The sequence below is a fragment of the Tympanuchus pallidicinctus genome, unplaced genomic scaffold, assembly GCF_026119805.1.
Source record: "Tympanuchus pallidicinctus isolate F22 unplaced genomic scaffold, pur_lepc_1.0 scaffold8, whole genome shotgun sequence".
NCBI classification, from domain to species: domain Eukaryota; kingdom Metazoa; phylum Chordata; class Aves; order Galliformes; family Phasianidae; genus Tympanuchus; species Tympanuchus pallidicinctus.
In genome coordinates this window covers 23,866,128-23,885,128 of record NW_026294802.1, presented here as the reverse complement: position 1 = coordinate 23,885,128, position 19,001 = coordinate 23,866,128, and the positions used below count along the sequence as shown (strand labels likewise).

General features: G+C 35.9%; 1 protein-coding gene across 9 annotated transcripts in view; it reads right to left on the bottom strand.

Moving 5' to 3' along the window:
• The window catches only part of PPFIA2 (PTPRF interacting protein alpha 2), a 280,430-nt gene that overhangs the window by 169,723 nt on the left and 91,706 nt on the right, over nucleotides 1-19,001 (bottom strand). For 2 of the 9 annotated variants that reach the window (XM_052669074.1, XM_052669076.1), the window contains exon 1: nucleotides 14,583-15,029. The exons of 6 other annotated variants lie outside the window; for them this stretch is intronic. In XM_052669074.1, the coding sequence (XP_052525034.1) occupies nucleotides 14,583-14,663 (81 nt within the window). In that variant the 5' untranslated portion in view covers nucleotides 14,664-15,029. Of the gene's footprint in view, nucleotides 1-14,582; nucleotides 15,033-19,001 lie in introns of those variants that run through there. One more of the 9 variants, XM_052669075.1, reaches the window with a different exon arrangement.

Here is a 19,001-nt window from a genome sequence, read left to right as displayed (position 1 = left end):
TAGATGGATAACAAATTTACTGTGGACAGGCTTTGGTCCTAAGAAGATAAACAGAAATGCTTACAGTTATGAACTAAAAATAATGCTATTAAAGTCAGTGTGTAGTAGAGAGAGTGGAGATTTATGTTCAACATTTTCGCAGAATTTGAGTTTTTATGAATTTATTCTAACAGCTGAATTTCTAACAGAAATGGGCTGCAAACTCCTTTTTGAAACTTTCATCTGTTCATAAGAGCATGGAATTTTCACAAGCATTTCCTTTCAATTTCAGAATTTCCGCTGCTTCTTAAATGCTTATGTACACTAGATAACCTCACCACTGCTATTCTATTCAATGGACACCAATTCATATTCAATTCATGGACACCAACTGACTAGAAGGGTGCAAACTGCTCCTTTTCTGGAAAGTAATAGTTGTTTATAGAGAAAAAGGAGATAAAATCTCTTTTTCAGTTCTTCTCAGTCTTTTCAAATTAAAGATACGAATTAACATAAAGGTGTAACAGTTTTTTCTGCCTATTTTCAGGGTCATGTCACTACATTTCCTTAGAAAAGTGATTAAATTAATTATATCTATCCCCATAAATCATGGCACTATAGTCCAGACTTGTTTTAAAAAGTTTTCATACTATTCCATTCAACACAAACAAGACTCAAAAAGGACCAGGATCCATAGTTGGAAGATCCAGGTGGGCACCATACTTCCTACTTTATACAGGAAAGCAAAGAGAGAGTCAGTGTAAATTGTGGTATAATACAAAGAACAGAAGAGAAGAGAAATTATATTTGTTTTCTTTATTTGCCAATTAATCACTTTTTAAAATTTTTACAAATAAGCATTGCATTTAAGTAGAAGATACCTACATAAAGAGGAAAAGGCATTTAAAATGAGATAATCTAATGAAATCCTCAGCATATTAAATAAAATTATAGGCTAGTCTTGCATTTGTTGGTACTCAAAAATTAGGGATTAAATTTGAGATTAATGATATTTCACACTTCCAGAGGACTTCCTCCATGTGTAGTCTGCCAATATAGAAACAAAACAAAATGAATAGGTATAATGGAGGGAAAGTTCATTCCAGAGACCTATTATGAATTTCCTCTTGGATGAAAATTGGACAGAACCTCAAGCCTCCATTGATGTTGTGCAGCTCAGCACAGGGGAATAAGACATACATAACCTGTGAAGAGCTGCCCTATCTTGGTGTTCTTTGAAAAAAAGCATACAGAGGACCATAACTTACAACTGTTAATAGTCTGTCACAAGAAAATGCCCTACAATACAGCAAGTTAAACTTGATGATGCTGGGAACTGCAGCACAAAGCCTGATTTTTTAAGAAAATCATGTAACAAAAGTGTTGAGAATCACTAAGAACTACTTAAGGAATACAATTAATGGTATTTTTAGTAGGTGTCAAAAATAGACCAGGAGTTTGTCCAAGTCTGTTGACTAGAACAGTGAACAAAACAGAAGAAATGTAATTAGCTATTTAATATCTGAACAGCAACATATGTTACTTTTCTAGTCCCCCTTGGACTTCATCATCAGGCGTTCTAATTCTAATAAACAAAAATTCTGAAGCACAAAAGTTGATTTTGACAGCTTCACTTCAAGCAATAGATTTGTGTACGTGTTACAAATTTCAGTCTTTTTCAGATAGATGTAGCAGACCGTTAGATTTTTTGTTCTATTGTTCATAACTGCGCTAGCCAACCTAATCCAAAGTTTCAAGCCAATAGAGATGATACATGTTTTCAAACCTTACAAAATAAATCAAAACTGACCATTGAGCTAATAAATGAACTATATGAAACACACTTTTAATTGGAAAGAATTATTTTTCTGCCTACTACCAGTGTGAGATCCTATGGGAAAGAGTGTTCTACACTTCAATATCCAGCAATCTTTTCATTTGCTTCATCAAAACTGTAGATGCATACTTTTTATTTTCTCAGAAATATAACATCCTAATGATATTTTTCTCCATATAATATTAATAGCAATTTCATACTAGGAAAATAATAAAACACCCCGAGCATAAAATTGAAAAGATTTGTCCGAAATGACTGACTGTATGACATTAGGGAGGCAAGACAGTCTTCATAATTACAGTTATATTGACAAGTATTAGCTACATACAGAGAGACATCTTTTTGGGCTTCTTCAGAAGAATGTGTTCTCCCATAATAGGATTTGGGACTCACAGAACTAGGTCCTAATTCTGAACTGCTGTTTATCAGAGCATACCACTACAAAAATCAAGTCTACATTAGTGTTTTATTTCACATCAGGCTGAAGTAAACTTCCCCATTGCCTCAACTTCATTGAATCACAGAATGGCTTGGGTTGAAAGGGACCTCAAGGATTCAGTTCCAACCTTTCTGCCACAGACAAGGTTGCCAGCCACTAAGTCACGTACCAGATCAGGTTACCTAGGGCCCCACCCAACCTGGCCCTAAACACCTCCAGGTATGGAGCATCCACAGCCTCTCTGGGCAGCCTCACCACTATCTCAATAAAAGACTTACCGTGCCATCTAATCTCCCTTCTGTTAGTTTAAAATGATCCCCCCTTGTCCTACCACTATCTACCTGTGTAAAAAGTTAATTTCTCTTATGTTTATAAACCCCTTTTAAAATTTGGAAGGCCACAATGAGGTTTCCCTGCAGCATTCTTTTCTCCAGAATGAACAAACCCAGTTTCTTCAGCCTGTCTTCAAAAGAGAGGTGCTCCAGCCCTCTGATCATCTTTATGACCCTCTCCAACAGCTCCACATGTTTCCTGTGTTGGTGGCCCCAGATTTGGATGCAGTACTCCATACGGGGCCTCACGGGGTCAGAATAGAGGAGGACAATCACCTCCCTTGCCTTGCTGGTCATCCCAGTTCTGATGGAACCCAGGATACCATTGGCCTTCTGAGCTACACATGTGAACGCAAACTTGCTTTGCTTTGCATCACAAAGTGATTTAAGAGCACTTGAACTGGATTCCTCTTGAACTAAATTGAAATATAATCTCTGAGTGTCTAAACACTCTAAAGTTTTCCATCAGTTCATTGCTGTTCATCCAAGGACCTGATTAGATTCACTTCAAAGCAACCCAACTAGCCTCCAGATGTGTACAGCACAGAGATCTCATCCTAATCACTTCCTCTTTAACCATAGAGATTAACTTATATTCTGCCTAAGTATTTATCATTGCAGGCATAAGCACAATCCAGATCAAGTTACCACAGTTAGCATTTTTGATTATGTCCTGACATACTGACTTAATATGCTAACAGCACAAGTCCATCTCTATGTGTAACCATACCATCATGCATTTTCAGCATCATTGGCATATCCTCACTCAGCACCAACACTGCTATGGCTGAATCTGTAGACAAAGTCATTCTTCACACTGTCCCACAACAGTGCACACATACAATAATATATAGGTCTCTCTGAAAGTAATACCTCCTATCTATTTCCATTGACACTAAAACAGATACAAAGAGCACAATAAAACTATTTGGTAGAACAAATTCTCAGATACAAAATACTGCATGGCTGTCTGGAACATAGTTGGTCTTTCACAGTATTGTCACCACTGCTGAAAAACACCACTCACTGTCTCACTGTGCTCACTTCCACTGCTTGGTCTCCATAAACATTCAGCAAGTTTTGATGGATGTCAATGTGTACAATTTTTCCTCTGTAGAGGAATTCAGTGCCACACCTTTGCTTCATACATACTTCCATGTCAGATGCCATTCTATCAGACTGCCCCTCTGCTGCCACCTGTTGCATGGCAACAAATGTAATGGAATACTAGCAGGAAGTTTCAACCTGTACAGCCATACCACCAACATTCCTCTGACGTGGGCCAACATAAAGAAATAGGAGGCACTGCTTCCAGAGCAGCCTTCACAGAATATTTTATTTAAAAAAAAAAAAGAAAAAAAAAGTCAGCAATCTCATATTTGTTAGGTCTACCACTAGAAGTAACACATTTCGTAGAATCAAGCACTTAGTCATGTAATCTCTCTTAGCGAAAAAATATAATGATACCACTTAGATTTCCATGAATCAGTAATTCCAATTATTTCGGCGGAAATACTGAATCCACATTTTTCTCATTTGTTTACATATTCAAGTGAATCATATTATCAACTGAATGTCAGCTGTCATTTCAAAACAATCCTAGCCTCCATAAATGTTATTCTAAGTGTAAATGCCAACCAACAATTGAGCTACACAGGAACAGATGAAGAGAAATCAGATTTATTTAATAAAATCATTACTAAAATATTTAGCATTATAAGTCCTTGGATGTAAATTAAAAAGAAAATACAGCTTATGAATACAGGTAAAATTGGAATATTCCTTTCAATGATTCTATCACAGTAATTTTCCAAGCCCCAGACACATTTATAGGCTAATAAGCATTTCATCAAAAGAGTTTATTCACATCTCAACTTACTTAACACCATTATAATCATGCATTATACAATTTGTCACTGATCATTGGATAACTGAACTTTGCACTGCCTGACTTTCTTGCCTGAAGACAGATGAAAAGAAAGAAAAAAACTGCAGATAAGTCACCCACATTTCATCAACATCCATTGATGCTGCTTACTTATATTTTCTGGAACTAATAAAAACATTTCTAAAAATGAAGACTTTATCTTTGATACTTCCTAACCAAAAGCATTTCTTTAAGTACTGATATACACTATTTCCAGCTCCTGAAGGATATCAAATTAGCATAAGGTTATTAATTGATGTGTAGGGCCATATCTATGTTCATATAGTTGATTAATTCAGACTTTCAGACCAACAAAAGCTATACTGAGAAAAGTTTTGAAGATGAAGAATTAGACAGTGTTAAAATGTAGTTAAGATGGAACTAAAAGCTTCCATAGAAAACATCTTCCTTTACTGCACATCACAAAGCACTGCTTTCTACATGTTCAGTATGTAGCAAGTTAATGAGAGGAGATATAATCAAGATCTAAGAAAACAACTAGGAATACATTTCAAATGTATAGCAAAGCTGACAAATTCCTTACTCATTTTTCCCACAGAGACAGGAAAGCTTCAGCATAGCAAGACTAGTAATAAACAAAAACCAACAGGAGAAAAACCATGCTACTTCTAGTAGGTGATAATCACAGTATAAAAAGGTTGTTCAGTACACAGATCTACAGAGATGTCAAAATGTCAAACTGCTCTCATAACAGACTATGTCTATAGTGTTCTGTTTCTCTATAAGAACAGCTTATTACTCACACATTCTGCTCTGAAGCCCCTTGCCACAGTGGGCACATAGCTAAGAGAATGGATCCACTAGTATCAAGCCAACACATATACTATTTAAAAATCCCTGGTATTCTTACTCTGGAAAACGTACATTTCTTAGTATGGTTTTATTTTCTGTACAAATTCTGGTAAAAGAAACCCAGGCCCAGAATCTATCAGTGAAGGCATTTCTGAAATGGAGCCAGGCTTTCTAGCTATGATTCAGAAACCCTACCATGATCCTATTTATGGAGTAGGAGAAAGTACTCCTATTGCTATTCCTCCTACTGGTTTGCTGCTTTTATTGGTCGCATCTAGCCAGCTGCAAATGAAATGGCAATTCTTTTTCAGTCCTAGTGCTTTTGGCACCAGGAGGCACAAGCTGACTTTTTACTCCATTACGCTGCAAACTAGGATTGGTCACAGTCTGACAGTAATTCTACACGGAAAAATACACTGACTGCACTGCTTGGTTATTGTTCAGCTTCCACACTGAATAATGCTAATATGTGAATATTTTTGCATGATAGGTAAAAGAAAATGGAAAATTTACACTAACGTTGACTTAAGACACAAAGCCTGTAAGTCCTTTCTATTTCACTTTATGTATATATTTTAAGGTCCTGTATTCATTGCTACTCTAATACATTACCATATTCATATTTTTGGAGTAAAAAATGACACCACAATCATACTAAGTGTCTGCAATGATAGCAAAAAGTCCTACACTTATTTATTTATTTATTTGTCTTAAAGGATGTATCAGATGTTTTGCTTTACATTGTGGATTTTGGGGAGAAGGACTAATTTTTGTGATTTCCCCAACTGGCAACCGCTGTCCATATAAGAAGTATGTTTCTCACTTCTTCCTTAAGCAATGCGTATTTTCTGTCTGGAGGAGGATGCAAATATTTTAAGAGATCAAAACAGCTAATATTCAGTCACTCTTCCCAGTTTACCGTATGCAGAGCAGCAGTTTCATAAAATGTATCAGACCGTTTTATTGGCAGACTGAAGAGAATAATAAGGAAAATGAGTGTTCGTAGAATAAGAAGAAAGAGGGCAGACAGGGCAGTCAGGGCAGCTCTCAGTACCATTTCAGCTAAAAAACAGCAGCTAACCGGCAGCCAAGATTGTCTTTTCAAAGACAATCCTTTGTCACAGGTGTCACTAGGGATGCAGATAGTGCAACCATTGTCTCTGATGAGCTCTTATGGCAGAAAATCACAATTCTCTGATGCAACAGAATTATGCCCCCCCCCCCAAAAAAAGAAAACCCCAAGATTTGTGCAAGCTAGAAGTTTCTATAGATTTTTAAGGCACACAACAGTAAGTATGTAGGTCATTCTGAAAGTAACACTTGCTATTTATTTCCATGGAAACTACAATAGCTGCAATGAGCATAATGACACTATTTGACAGAGCAAATTCTCGGCTACAAAACACTATTTTTCAACAGTTACCACTATTAGCTACACATTTTTGTTAGCAATGAACAAGAAGCTGAATACCATGCTTGTAAAAATCTCCACTAGCAGTGCTGACTCACTGTTTCACAACAGCTCTGAAGGTGTCATTGCTAGGAAAATGTTGCCCATGCGGTCCAGGTTTCATTGGCCCAAAAGGACATAAGACAAAAGGCACTAAATCAGGACAATCTTCAAACTGGTGTAGAGCCTGGTGTTACCATGTTGCAAGAGAAAAGTTGTCTTCTCTGGCCTGGTTTGAGCCTTCAGCTTACTCAGCACCGCAATGGAGCAGACAGAGTTGATGGTTTGTCTGGAAATCCACAAGGATCACCCTTTTCCTATCCAAAAAGACAGAGCACATCACTTTACCCACAGAGGGCTGCATCTTGAACTTTTCCTTCAATGAGGAATTCACGTCACCACTCCATGGACTGCCATTTTGACTCCAGCTTGTAGTGGTGACACCAAGTCTTCTCATCACTGATAATGATGTGATCCTGGAAACTGTCACCTGCAGCCTCATATTGGTTCAATAGATCCAGAAGAACTTGCATATGGTGTTCCTTCTCTCCCTGCGTGAGCATTTGTGAAACTCTGTGCAAACTCTGGATATTCCAACACTTCCATCATTGTTTCCAATGCATATTCAGCTCTGTACACAGTTCCCTGGTCATAATCTCACGACTCACGTGGATGGAAACGCTCTTCATTTAGTGTTGTGACAGCTGTGTATGGCCATCTGGAACGTGGCATGTCTTTCATGTTGCTGTCACCAATGCTGAAACGCACCACCTGCTGTCTTAACGTGCTCACATCCACTGTTTGGTCAATGAATGTCAGTGGGTGCAATTTTTTCCCTGTAAAGGAATTCAATGACAAACCTTTGCTTCATATGCACTTCCATGTCAGACAACATTTTACCAGAATACCCCTCTGTTGCCATCTCTCAGACAGCAACAAAATGTACTGGAATACTGGCAAGAAGGTTCAACCTCTATTGCCATTCCAACAACATTCACCTCCAATGTTGTGGACCCACATACCAAAATAGGAGGCATTGCTTTCAGAGCAGTCCTCATATTTTCCTCAGCATATTTAAGTATCACAGGTTTAGGAGCGTTTACCAGAATGCCTGGACAATGTTCTTATTTTCCTGTCAGCCTGAACACTTCTGTTCCACTGCTAAAGTCTAAGCGTCACATTGCCACCAATTGGGAAAACACTGAAATCCACTGTCAGTGCACCTGGACTCGTTAACAAATGCTCACAGCATTCTCCATTCTACCAAAGCAATTTAACAGCACTACTAGATGACACTTATTGAGAGTTTATTTGGTTGAACAAGTTTTTTTTGTGTATACATTTTTAAAATATTTCTTAAAAATTGATCACTCTTTGGGTACAGAGAATGTTAATATTTTGTGGTACATTCACATTAACACTGCATTAATATTTCTTTGAGCAGAAAGTCTTTGAGTTTGTTCATCATAAAACAGGCAATGAAAACACATATCACAGATTAGTATAATAAATCAGAATAAATGCTATGTGCTTATAGAATCCCTTCCTGAGTTGGAAGGACTCATAAAGATCACTGAACTCCCAACTCCACACAGACTCACCCAAAAATCAGACCATATGTTTGAGAGCATTCTTCAGACACTTTCTGAACTTTGATAAGGACGGTGCCATCACCACTGCCCATAGGAGCCTGTTCCAGTGTTCAACCACTCTCTCTCTCATCCACTTACAGGATCAGTTTCTACTGCCAGTTGTCAGTTTGTTTCTGAATAAAAGACCATGTAAGCACAGTCTTCACACGATTCATTTGGAATTCCTTAATTACATAAAACTCACTTACATGGCTATAAATATTTCCAAATTATTTGCAATGCAAATTACTACTGTCTCCTGGCTTTCACAGTGCCCAGAGTTTTTGATTATCAGGGCAAACCACTGATCCAAAAGTACTCTCTGTCACTGTTAAAATGCCAGAAGTCTTTAAAAACACCTCTCCATCAGCCCTGCTGCCACTGTTACAGTTTACATTCAATAACAGAGCTTTCAAACCTTATGAAGTTTACAATGGCCTCCATGATATGTACCACACTTTTTTTTGCACACAAAAGCAATTATTCACTTAATTCCTATTACAGTTGCCTTTATAGTGATGCTTACCATCATTAATGATATAAATTACCAATCTGCTATGAATTTACAGCTTTCAGAAAGAACATGCCTCTAGCCCTTTCACACGATGTTTGCAAAAGAAATGTACTGTGCCAGTGGGTTAAGTAAAGAGAGAAAATGTTAATTTAGGTAAAATCAAGGGAGAAATTTGGTGCCTGGCAGGGAATTGCTAGGGGCAGCTACCCATATGCTCCACCAGCCAGAGAGAAAAAGATGCAAGTGTTAGAGACAAGATCAGACACCATAGCTCTTCTGTGGATTGTGTCTGTAAGCACATACATACATTTTTTGGCCACATTCTGCATGTTATATAAATCATAGTGTATTTACTATGTATGCAATTAAGTCTGAATAGAGTAGGAATAGAAAAAGCTCATCAAATACACATTTTACAAGAACATTGTAGTGGCACCAGTGACCATGTCAGATATAACGTGATCAACAACCTTCTCCATCACTGAAAATATATATTTTTCATAGAACTGGAGATTTCTGCAAAGTTATTGTTAAAAGACACTCAAAAGTGTTTGCCTTTGTCGTTAAATTACATCACATAGAAACATGTGAGGCAACAAAATAATAAAAAAGAAAAGTTATGGTCTGCTAAAGAGTAGCATGGCTTAGCTACCTAAAGCATGATCTAATGATACATCTATTCAGATAAGTGCAATTATTCATTTTGACAAGATACTTTCTCTTACAGGAGACCTTCTGTTTCATTTACTATTTTCTGTATAAGAGAGACATGAAACAAGAATAGGACTATTGAAGCACTGAAACCACAAGATAGTACAAAGCAGCAGCTCTAGGTAAGTATACAGTTCACTTAAATTACACAACACAGGAAAATTAACAAGTGTGTTCAGCATTTTGCACAGAGTACGATTTTTTCCATACAGCTTAAAGCACATTCTGTACTGCAAAGTAACATTTTTGTTTGCATTCTGTTGTTAATTTGCTGTCATAATAGCATAAATTCTTAGTTGTTAACAGCTGAAAATAAGTTGTTATCACAGTCATGGCAATAGATGTTTTATGTATAGACACATTTCCCACTTTCCCAGTAACCCAGTTTCAAATTCTTGATCAGCAATGCACTTTTGCAGTAGTTCATACTGTATTTACATTTTCATCTCATATAAAACTTTTAGGACTTCTTTTCAGTTTTTCTAGGAAAGTCATTGTATTTCTTTATAGGCCTTCCGATCATCATATGACTTTAATATAAAATTGCTTTAACCTCTCAAGGTTTCAGAAAATAGCTCCTTTTTCACTACTTGTTGAAGTATAAAAAGAGTATAATCCAGATGTCCTGAGCTCATTTATAAATCCAGATTTTATCTGACTATAATATAGGCTAGTAGTGCTTCCAAGCATTTAAAAGTTTGCATTTATCATTTACAGACACTGTTACTCCATGCTGATTATTTGAAAGCTAAAGATACAGCAGGATCCATAGACCCTGTGTTCTGCAGCAATCTGTGTGTCTCTGTCTTCTGTGCATGCCTGCTTCCCCATTTCTCCCTATTTGCCATCCCGTTCAGCCCTTAGTTAGGCCTGTGCTTAGTTCTGTGCTTTAGATGTGTGCCTACCTTAACAGTGGACAATTACAAGAGATAGAAATACTATTTGTACACACATTTTAGCTTTTTCTAAACTAAAAGGCTTCCTTCTTTTGCAAGGAAGCTGAAACCAAAAAATGTCTCTGAATTTCAAATTCTGTTGGAATAAATTCCACATACAATGTGAAAGTAACTTGGATGTTTGGAAGATGCACAAATTAGTATTCACATCTATCAGTGTACTCAACAAATTTAATTAAACCAAAATCTTAAGTGCACAGAAAACACCAACATGACTTAACTTGCTTTTAAATCATAAAGTCGTAGAATGGCTTGGGTTGGAAGGGACTCAAGGATCATCAAGCTCCAACCATCCTGCCGCACGCAGGGTCACCAGTCTCCATATCTAATACTAGAGCAGGCTAGCCATGATCAAAGCAGTATTATTCAACTTTCAAAAAAGAAAGTTGATGTTTTAAAATTAAGTTCCTTAATTCTGTGCCTTTATAAAAATGCCATAACCTTCATGCACTATAAAACTCAGTTTGATTAAAAATGACTTCTTCAGTATATTAATGTTCCCCATTACATAACCAACAACGATTAAAAATCTCATTTATAGTCCGATTTGTTGCACTTGCACCATTATTTTATGCAAATTTCACTAAACACAGTAAATAATACAAGACCAACCAAGGAGCAAGCCAGTGTCACTACTTGGAACACTTGTTTACAACTTTGGTGACAGGTACATGCTCACTGAGGGAGCCTAGCGAAGTAATTTAGCCACATACAGTAGCAGGAATGCTATCTCTTTATCAAGCCTGAAGATGAGAAGAAAGAAAACCACTGCTTTCTTTTATGTGGCTGCAAAAGTCTGCAAGACAAGCAAACTCAGATCTAATAGAGATACCGAAATACAAAGCACTATGTTTTGGCATCACCTTGGTTCTCATAAAATTAAATCTTGTTCATAACTGTGTTATAACTCCTTCTTTTCATATAGTATATAACTTCTGTATGACTTCCTCTTATACAGTTTGCTATTCTAATTGCTTTAATCAAGCATACTCTAAGATAAAAGCATGAGTTTGTTTTAATAATAACAGGCACTTCAATAAATATGCTATCTTAACCAGGCTTTTAACATTTGCATAAGGACAGATTTCATGAGTAGAACAAAGAAACTAGTAATTTCATAGCATTACACAGATAGATGTAGATATCTAAGTCATTTTCAAAATCAATGCATTTTCTAAGCACGAGTCATTCAGGAGAAAAAACTAAATCAATAAAACAACATAATAGAGAATGGGGAAGCAAAGAAACTTCATTTATCTTCTCTTATTTCTGATGAAAATGTAATTAAATATTGCAATTAGTTGTTGAGAAATTCCTTGCTAATTTAGTCTAAACATAATGTCTGTCAGGCAGGAAAATCTGCATTTGCAAAATTATGGTAAAATTCTAATCTCGATTCACTACACTTTCAAATGAAACACATTTAACAAAAGCATACTATTAAAAGCATTTAATTAAATGCTTAATAAATGCTCAAGCTTGTAGAGATATCCACTCCTGTGATCCTATCTGGTCCAAGAGTTCTAGATGTATTGGTCAGCAGAGGCCAGTTTAGGTTTATTTCCTATGAACATCCGTGGAATGCAACTTGTGCATATGCTTTAGTTTTCCTTCAACACCATTTCTGTTGATGAGAGAATTATTATGCTGTGGTTTTGAATCAGTGTACAACTAATTCAGCAGCTTAAGTGCTACCCTGTCAGTCAGAGTTCAGGTCCTCATCTCACAATTTTCACAGAGCTTCAGTTTTGAACATGCTAAACACTGGCTTTGCTAAGTTTATTTTCACATATTTAGATTAAATACCTGCCACATATAGTTCAAATTAACAACCATTAAACTGGTCAATAGCTTTGCAAATAATTTAAATGAAAGAAGTAACCTCAAAGAGATTACAATTTAACATAGGGACACCATAGAATAAGTAAGCAAGAAGGCAAAAGTGAAAGTAGTTTAAAACACAAACAAAAAATTTAACAAGAGTCATATGAAGTCCTTCTCAGCAATTATTAAAATTATAAACAAAGACTGAAGTAACTCAAGGGAAGATACCAGAGGAACTGTGGTCATAATCTAGAAAGCAAGGAAGGACAGAGCAGGCCAAAGCAAGGAGTGGAAAGTTGCTTCATGTATCTTTCTTTTTAATGCATAGATGTATGCAAAACAAAACAAAAAAAATTTTTTTTAAAAATGTGTCTATATATTTAAGAAGGACATCAGAGGAAAATAGAAGCTTTCTTTGGTCAATTTTTACTTTTTTTTCAGATTTTTTTTTAGCACTAATAACACCAAGCTGTTCTAGTATGCTAAAAGACTGTCCTGAAATAGCAGTAATGTAAATCAAACTCTACATTGCCTGTTAAAATATACATGGTGAAGGAGGAAAGTAAGTTACATTTCACTTTCATTTATTGTCCTCTCTGCTTAGTGGGAGAAAACACTTTTAAATGAAGTATTTTGAGTGTAGGATACCATCTACAGAAATCATAAGAGATTGAAACTAAGAACAATACGTGCTGTACAAAATTATATACTTGTTATTGTTTAGTTTCCTAAAGTACTAGATAATAAAACTGCAAATTTGGAATTACAACTGAGCATCTTAATTTTAGTGACACTTTCAACTCAGCACACTCAGAAAGAATACCTGATGTCAAGAACTGTGTGTAAGAGCATAGTTACAGGAGACTGTACAGAGTATTTAGATGTCAGTGTGTGAGAAAAGTAGTCATGTTATAGAAAAACAGGCCTGGGGCATTTATGTCTCTGAATCACTGCCAGGATCAGCAGATAGTCACTGTTAGGAAGATGCCACTCTTTCTGTGCAGCCCTCAACTATCATTTCACATCACTGTGAGAAGAGCAAGATAGCACAATTAAAAACAACAGATGAACAGAAAATAAAACCAAAATGCAGTTATTCAACACAAAGGAAGGGATGCCTGCATTTTGTGAAGAAAGTTTGCTATGTATTTTATATTTAACTTTTAATTGCCTCATATTGTTTGCTCCGGTATACATAGCATGTACTGAGTATTAAAGATATCAATCCACAATAGCATCAAGTAACCAACAAGACAAAACCAATATACGTGACTATGAATAGGAAGATTATTTAAATCCTAACTATATCAGAAGCTGAGTTCGAAAGGCTGTTGTCTCTTTAAGTAATGGAGTATTTGAATTGCCATGCAGGGCCAAAGCACTATGAGGAGCAGCTGGGAGGTGGGGCAGGTATTCTATTGTTAAATTTTCATGTAGATATTTTTCCAGGACTAAGGCACTGAAGATTTCCTTTAATTAAATGCCACAGAAAACTGGCTTTAATTAGAATGGTTTGCACAATAGATTTAGAGCATGTAATATGCTTTTTGTTTTTTGTTTTTTTTTTTTACCTTTGGATGAGTACACAATATGACTTACCTGGATGAGGGAAAACTTGGGTTAAAACTAGGATCCTTAATAATCCTAACAATAGATTTTGCTATTCTGTCCATTGCACATGTATGATTACTATCCAAAGGAATCAAATTAAGCATCAGCATGAAACTACACTCAGGATTAAAAAAAAAAATCCGGACAGGTGCAACAGACAAAGTTTTTAAAATATATATGTTTTTAATGTAACATAAATTGGGAATTTCTGATCATGCCAACAACACAGTGCTTAATTGGAATTAACAGTAAGACTCAGTGTGGGTCCGTCTAAGGAACTATAACTCTAACAAATCTCAAGACAAGAATATTGGAAAAACAGAACCAATAGCAAAATCATTGTGAATACAATTTAATATTCATTTATGAACAATTTACATGCCGATTTCATGAAGGCAGCAAACTTACTGTGATAATATTCATTTCTTACATATTGCCTCCTACCAAGAAAAAACAATTAACACATAAGCTTCTTAACCCATTAGCCATTCTTACTCAAAGTTTACCTATCATTATGTACCAAGAAAAATCTATTCAGTTTTATTAAAGTTCACTTACCTGAAAAGTATAAAACCGGGTCCCATTAGGAGGATGCACTTTAGGAGAGGCAGAAACAGTGTTCATATCTGAGAATATCATTTCTGGTCGCACAGACAATACAATCCACAGAAAGCTACAGATGCAGAGTAGAGTGCTAAGCTCAGAGATAAATCCTTTCACACATTTAGGAAGGCAATTGTACAAAATGCAGTCTGCCCCATCCGTCCAGAAATACAGTGACAGCGTTTTGAATGCTCCACTCCTACATCCGTAAGCTAAGCTGTAAGGTCATCGCTCCCTGACCTTTAGCTAAGCCAGCCATTCAAAATATGCAGAATGCATAAAAATTAGAAATGCCGAAGAAAAGAGAGCTAGAACCTACGGTACGTGGAGCTTGTGCAGAATCTGGCAGTGCTCGGGACCTGCCCATCTGTTCTCAGTGATAATCACCTCCCTCCGCCACAGCCTTTGCAAAGTGATTATGCTAAGCATCCCAGTTAACCAATAACACACAGTTTCATTTCAAGCAAGCATGCACAGTGAAAAACAGAGGACCTCTTCCGACTAACCTGAAGCATGCCTCCTGTTCAGGTTATAGATGTACTTGATAACAATAATTGTAATGTTTCACTTGCTGACAGATCTATTAACACATACTAGCAGGCTTTAAACAACAAAGAGGGTTTTTGTTTTGACCAGCTTGCCTAGATTTAAGAAATAATTTATTGCTCTCCAAATTGTTATTCTCTCTCTCTCTATATATATGTTAAGTATATAAATGTGTGCTAATATGGACTGCAAATAGTGGAAAATAAGTATTTCTGAGAATATGTACAGTTGGAAACAGTTAAAGCTACAACACATGTTGAAAGCCTCTCTTTTTTTCATTCTTTCGTAACATTACTAAATATAAGGTTGAAATTTTATTCCGTGCCTAAAAGTGCTACACAATGATATAGATTTACAGCTTAGCTTTTTAGTTTTGCACAGGATCTTTGAAAAGAATTCCTTTTAAGATCAAAGATTACGCTAGGAACACCTGCACTGAATATCCAGAAAGCATCTACGGCATGTTTTTTCATGCACAGACCGTGTGAACTACATGAAGACATTAAAGAAAGCAATATTCAAAGAACTAGAAACTTTTTAGCAGCAAAAACTTAGTGTTCCATTTGCTAAAATTGAAAAATAGGATTTTAGGAAAGCATAAAAAAATCTGAAGAGATTAGAAAACTAACTGAAGATAACAGTTTCTAAAGAAAAATGCCTATGAAAGGAGTTTGGATAGTTTCTGAAATGTCTGCTTAAATAAGTAAGCCAGTGTATGCATAATACAATAATCATATTTTATAAGCCAAAGAGAAAAAAAAATCCCCTTAGATCCTAGTATTGTAAAACATTTTCTTATAATTACCACGATATTGCTTCTATATTATCTACAGAATAAAAGGAAAAGTACTGCCTGTAACATTTTCTTGAGAATTACATTTCACATAATAGATTGTACTCCCTTCTTTGATTTCTCTTCCAGAAGATCTAGATGCAGGTACTGGCAAAGGGGTCCCTCAGCTGGTCAAAGCAAAGATAGAGGATTTCTGCTAATCTGTATTTAGAACCTTTCATTCTGAGTGGATACTTTCTCCTTCACAATTTACCTTCCAAACTTTAAGTGCAATGAATAAAGTTTCCTTTGAAGGCACATAAAATCATTTGCCTGTAAGATCACAGAAATTCAGCTATTCGTTCACTCACCAAGTCCATAGCTTGTAGAATTTGTAAGCAGAATTCCGTGCATATTTCTCCAATAGACAATTTCTTCCATTACTAAATAAATGTACCTATTAAATTGAATTTCTCCTGTTTCAAATTTCATAACTTTTTATCTTCATTTCTACCAGCAACATAGGAATCTCCAGTCTTTGCTTGTGCTAAACCTTAACCCAACTCATTAAAAAAAAAAAGGCTTTGCCAATGTCTTTAAGAGATAGCAAATACCAAAGTGAAGAACACTCTAGTCTCTGCCTCAATAATGCCTTTCACAATCGTACTGTTATTGCTGTAGCTGGACTTTGTAGTTCTTTATTTACTCGTCAATAGCTACCTATCTTCTAGCAGCAGCCTTCCACTGGGGGCTCTTATTTGGATTTCTGTTTAGTATTACTTAGCTGCTCATTATTTTCAATAAATTACTGCTTTTCAAAATACTGTCCTGTATCGTTTAGTTTTCCTACTCAAACGATGGAATCTGCACTCAGACAAACCTTTTGGTTCAATTAAACACATCGTCTTAGTTCTGGAAAAGATGAAAGCATTATTACTGTTGTTCTCTCTCTCCACAAACTTTTGTTCCATGTGAAAATGTGACCAGTAACAACTATGTATTTTCCTTTAGCTCCCAGTGAAATAGACCAACCCGTTTTTCAAGACCCTCATGGAATCTGAACACAGTTTCACTGCAATACACAAACAACTTGGAAACATTTATTATTACTAATTTATTGTTGTTATTATTATTATTATTTTCCTGAAAAACATGTAATAAGCCTCCTCACAGGAATGAGTCGGCCTAGGTAAATTTGGTAAAGAAAGTATGACTCAATGCATGGCAGAATGCGTGCTCACAGGTCCTGACAGTTACAAGCATGTTTCAGAAAAGCTAGCAGCCTTATAACTGGAATTCAGCAGTCTCTTTGGAAGAAGAAGCTGAAACCAGGTCTCCCATGTCTAATTGATTGCCACAACCACTGAGCAATGTACCAAGCATCTTGGCCCGAAAGTAAGGAGAAAGTGGAACAGAATAAGCAGAATAAAGAAAACTGAACAGATCCAAAAGGACAAGGAGAGAAAAAAGACCTACAGACCGCAATTACCATTCAGTGGTAGAAGTGCTCACAGAGAATCCTAGGTAATCCCAACTCAAAGACTTGCTCCAGTGAGTCTTCCAATTAATGGTTTAATTGTTCCATGAGTTGAGTTTTAGTAGGGGAAAAAATATGTCCTAAATGAAAAGAAACCCAACATCGCAAAGAAGTATGAGATGTGCTAATGAATTCCCTGAGATGGCTCAATTTCAATTATTTCTGTATCTTGAGTGATGAAACTCTCAGTCTGTGTTATATGTACTATATTTACCGCACATCTTCATTAAATTATTCTCTCCAAATCTTTCAGTACACTTTACTTTTTTAACTAATGTTTTTGAGGTTTACTTCAAAACACACCCACTTATAAAAATTGTAGGTTACATATATATATATATAAAAAAAAAGAAAGACTATCTATATATCTAATCTTTATACGAAGTGCTTTGGAAATTCAGGCACACTGATACTGATAATGACTGTAGAGACAAGGTGAACATTTAAATGGCAAAGCACGGTTTATGCTAGCGCTTCTGAGATACAATTTCTCTTCAGATTATGCAGTGCTGAAAAACAGATGTTTTGAGTTAAGATTTAAATCACCAGTTTTTTATTAAATTAGAAGAGTAATTATCCAGAAACAGGGACTTTATATCACACACTGTTCTTGTCTTTATCAGGGAAAATCATGTTAAAGAAACATGCCTTCAAGAGTGACAGTGTGTGATTCTCAGAACATTAGAGAATTTTCAAATTGAACTAAATCCTCACCACTTTTATTTCGGAGTGACAGAAACCCAACTAAATATTCAATATCTGCGATACCTTTCTTGAAATGACATTTCTTTAAGATACCATTGCAGACATCAAGTAGAGGAAGAATCTGCTTTAAACAGAGAAAATTAATATTCAAAGAGTTCTGATCTCCAGCTATCAATGACTGAAAAAATGTTAATCCTTTACCATAGATCACAAAAAAAATATTACAATTGCATATCAATTTATAACTATGTTCATAAAGCTATACATCATATCTAGTTGTTCTCCCTATCCAAATTAATTTACATACAATTTAGTTTTCTATCCACCAAACCAGACAAAAAACATACGATCTGACAGTTCAGTATGCCTCAGTATATATCAAGTTTCAGAAAACTAACCTCTCCCAGCTGGTGTAGCTCCTAGAAGTGGGAAAGAGAATAATGGAAAAGGAACCATAATACTAAGACATTTTTGCTCCCTACAAGCTTTCCGCTACAAACCCTTTTAGATTTTTAGAAATAGAGCACCTTACCTAATTGATAGGTAAAGCATATTATTCATCCTGCTTCTATAACTGAGAATCAATTATCAGTACTTTCCATTATGGTCCTGCGTTGTGTATTTATTGAATATACAAATACCCATGCTTGTACAAGGGCAAGAGTACAAAATCAGTATTAACCTTTTTTAACCTCAAATATAGAACTTTTGTAATCTATAAGGGAAAGCACACTGCAGAACAAAATCTCATCTGTTCGATGTAAACTGTCAGCAAGAATTATGGATAAAATGTGTAGTCCTAACAGGTTTTTGC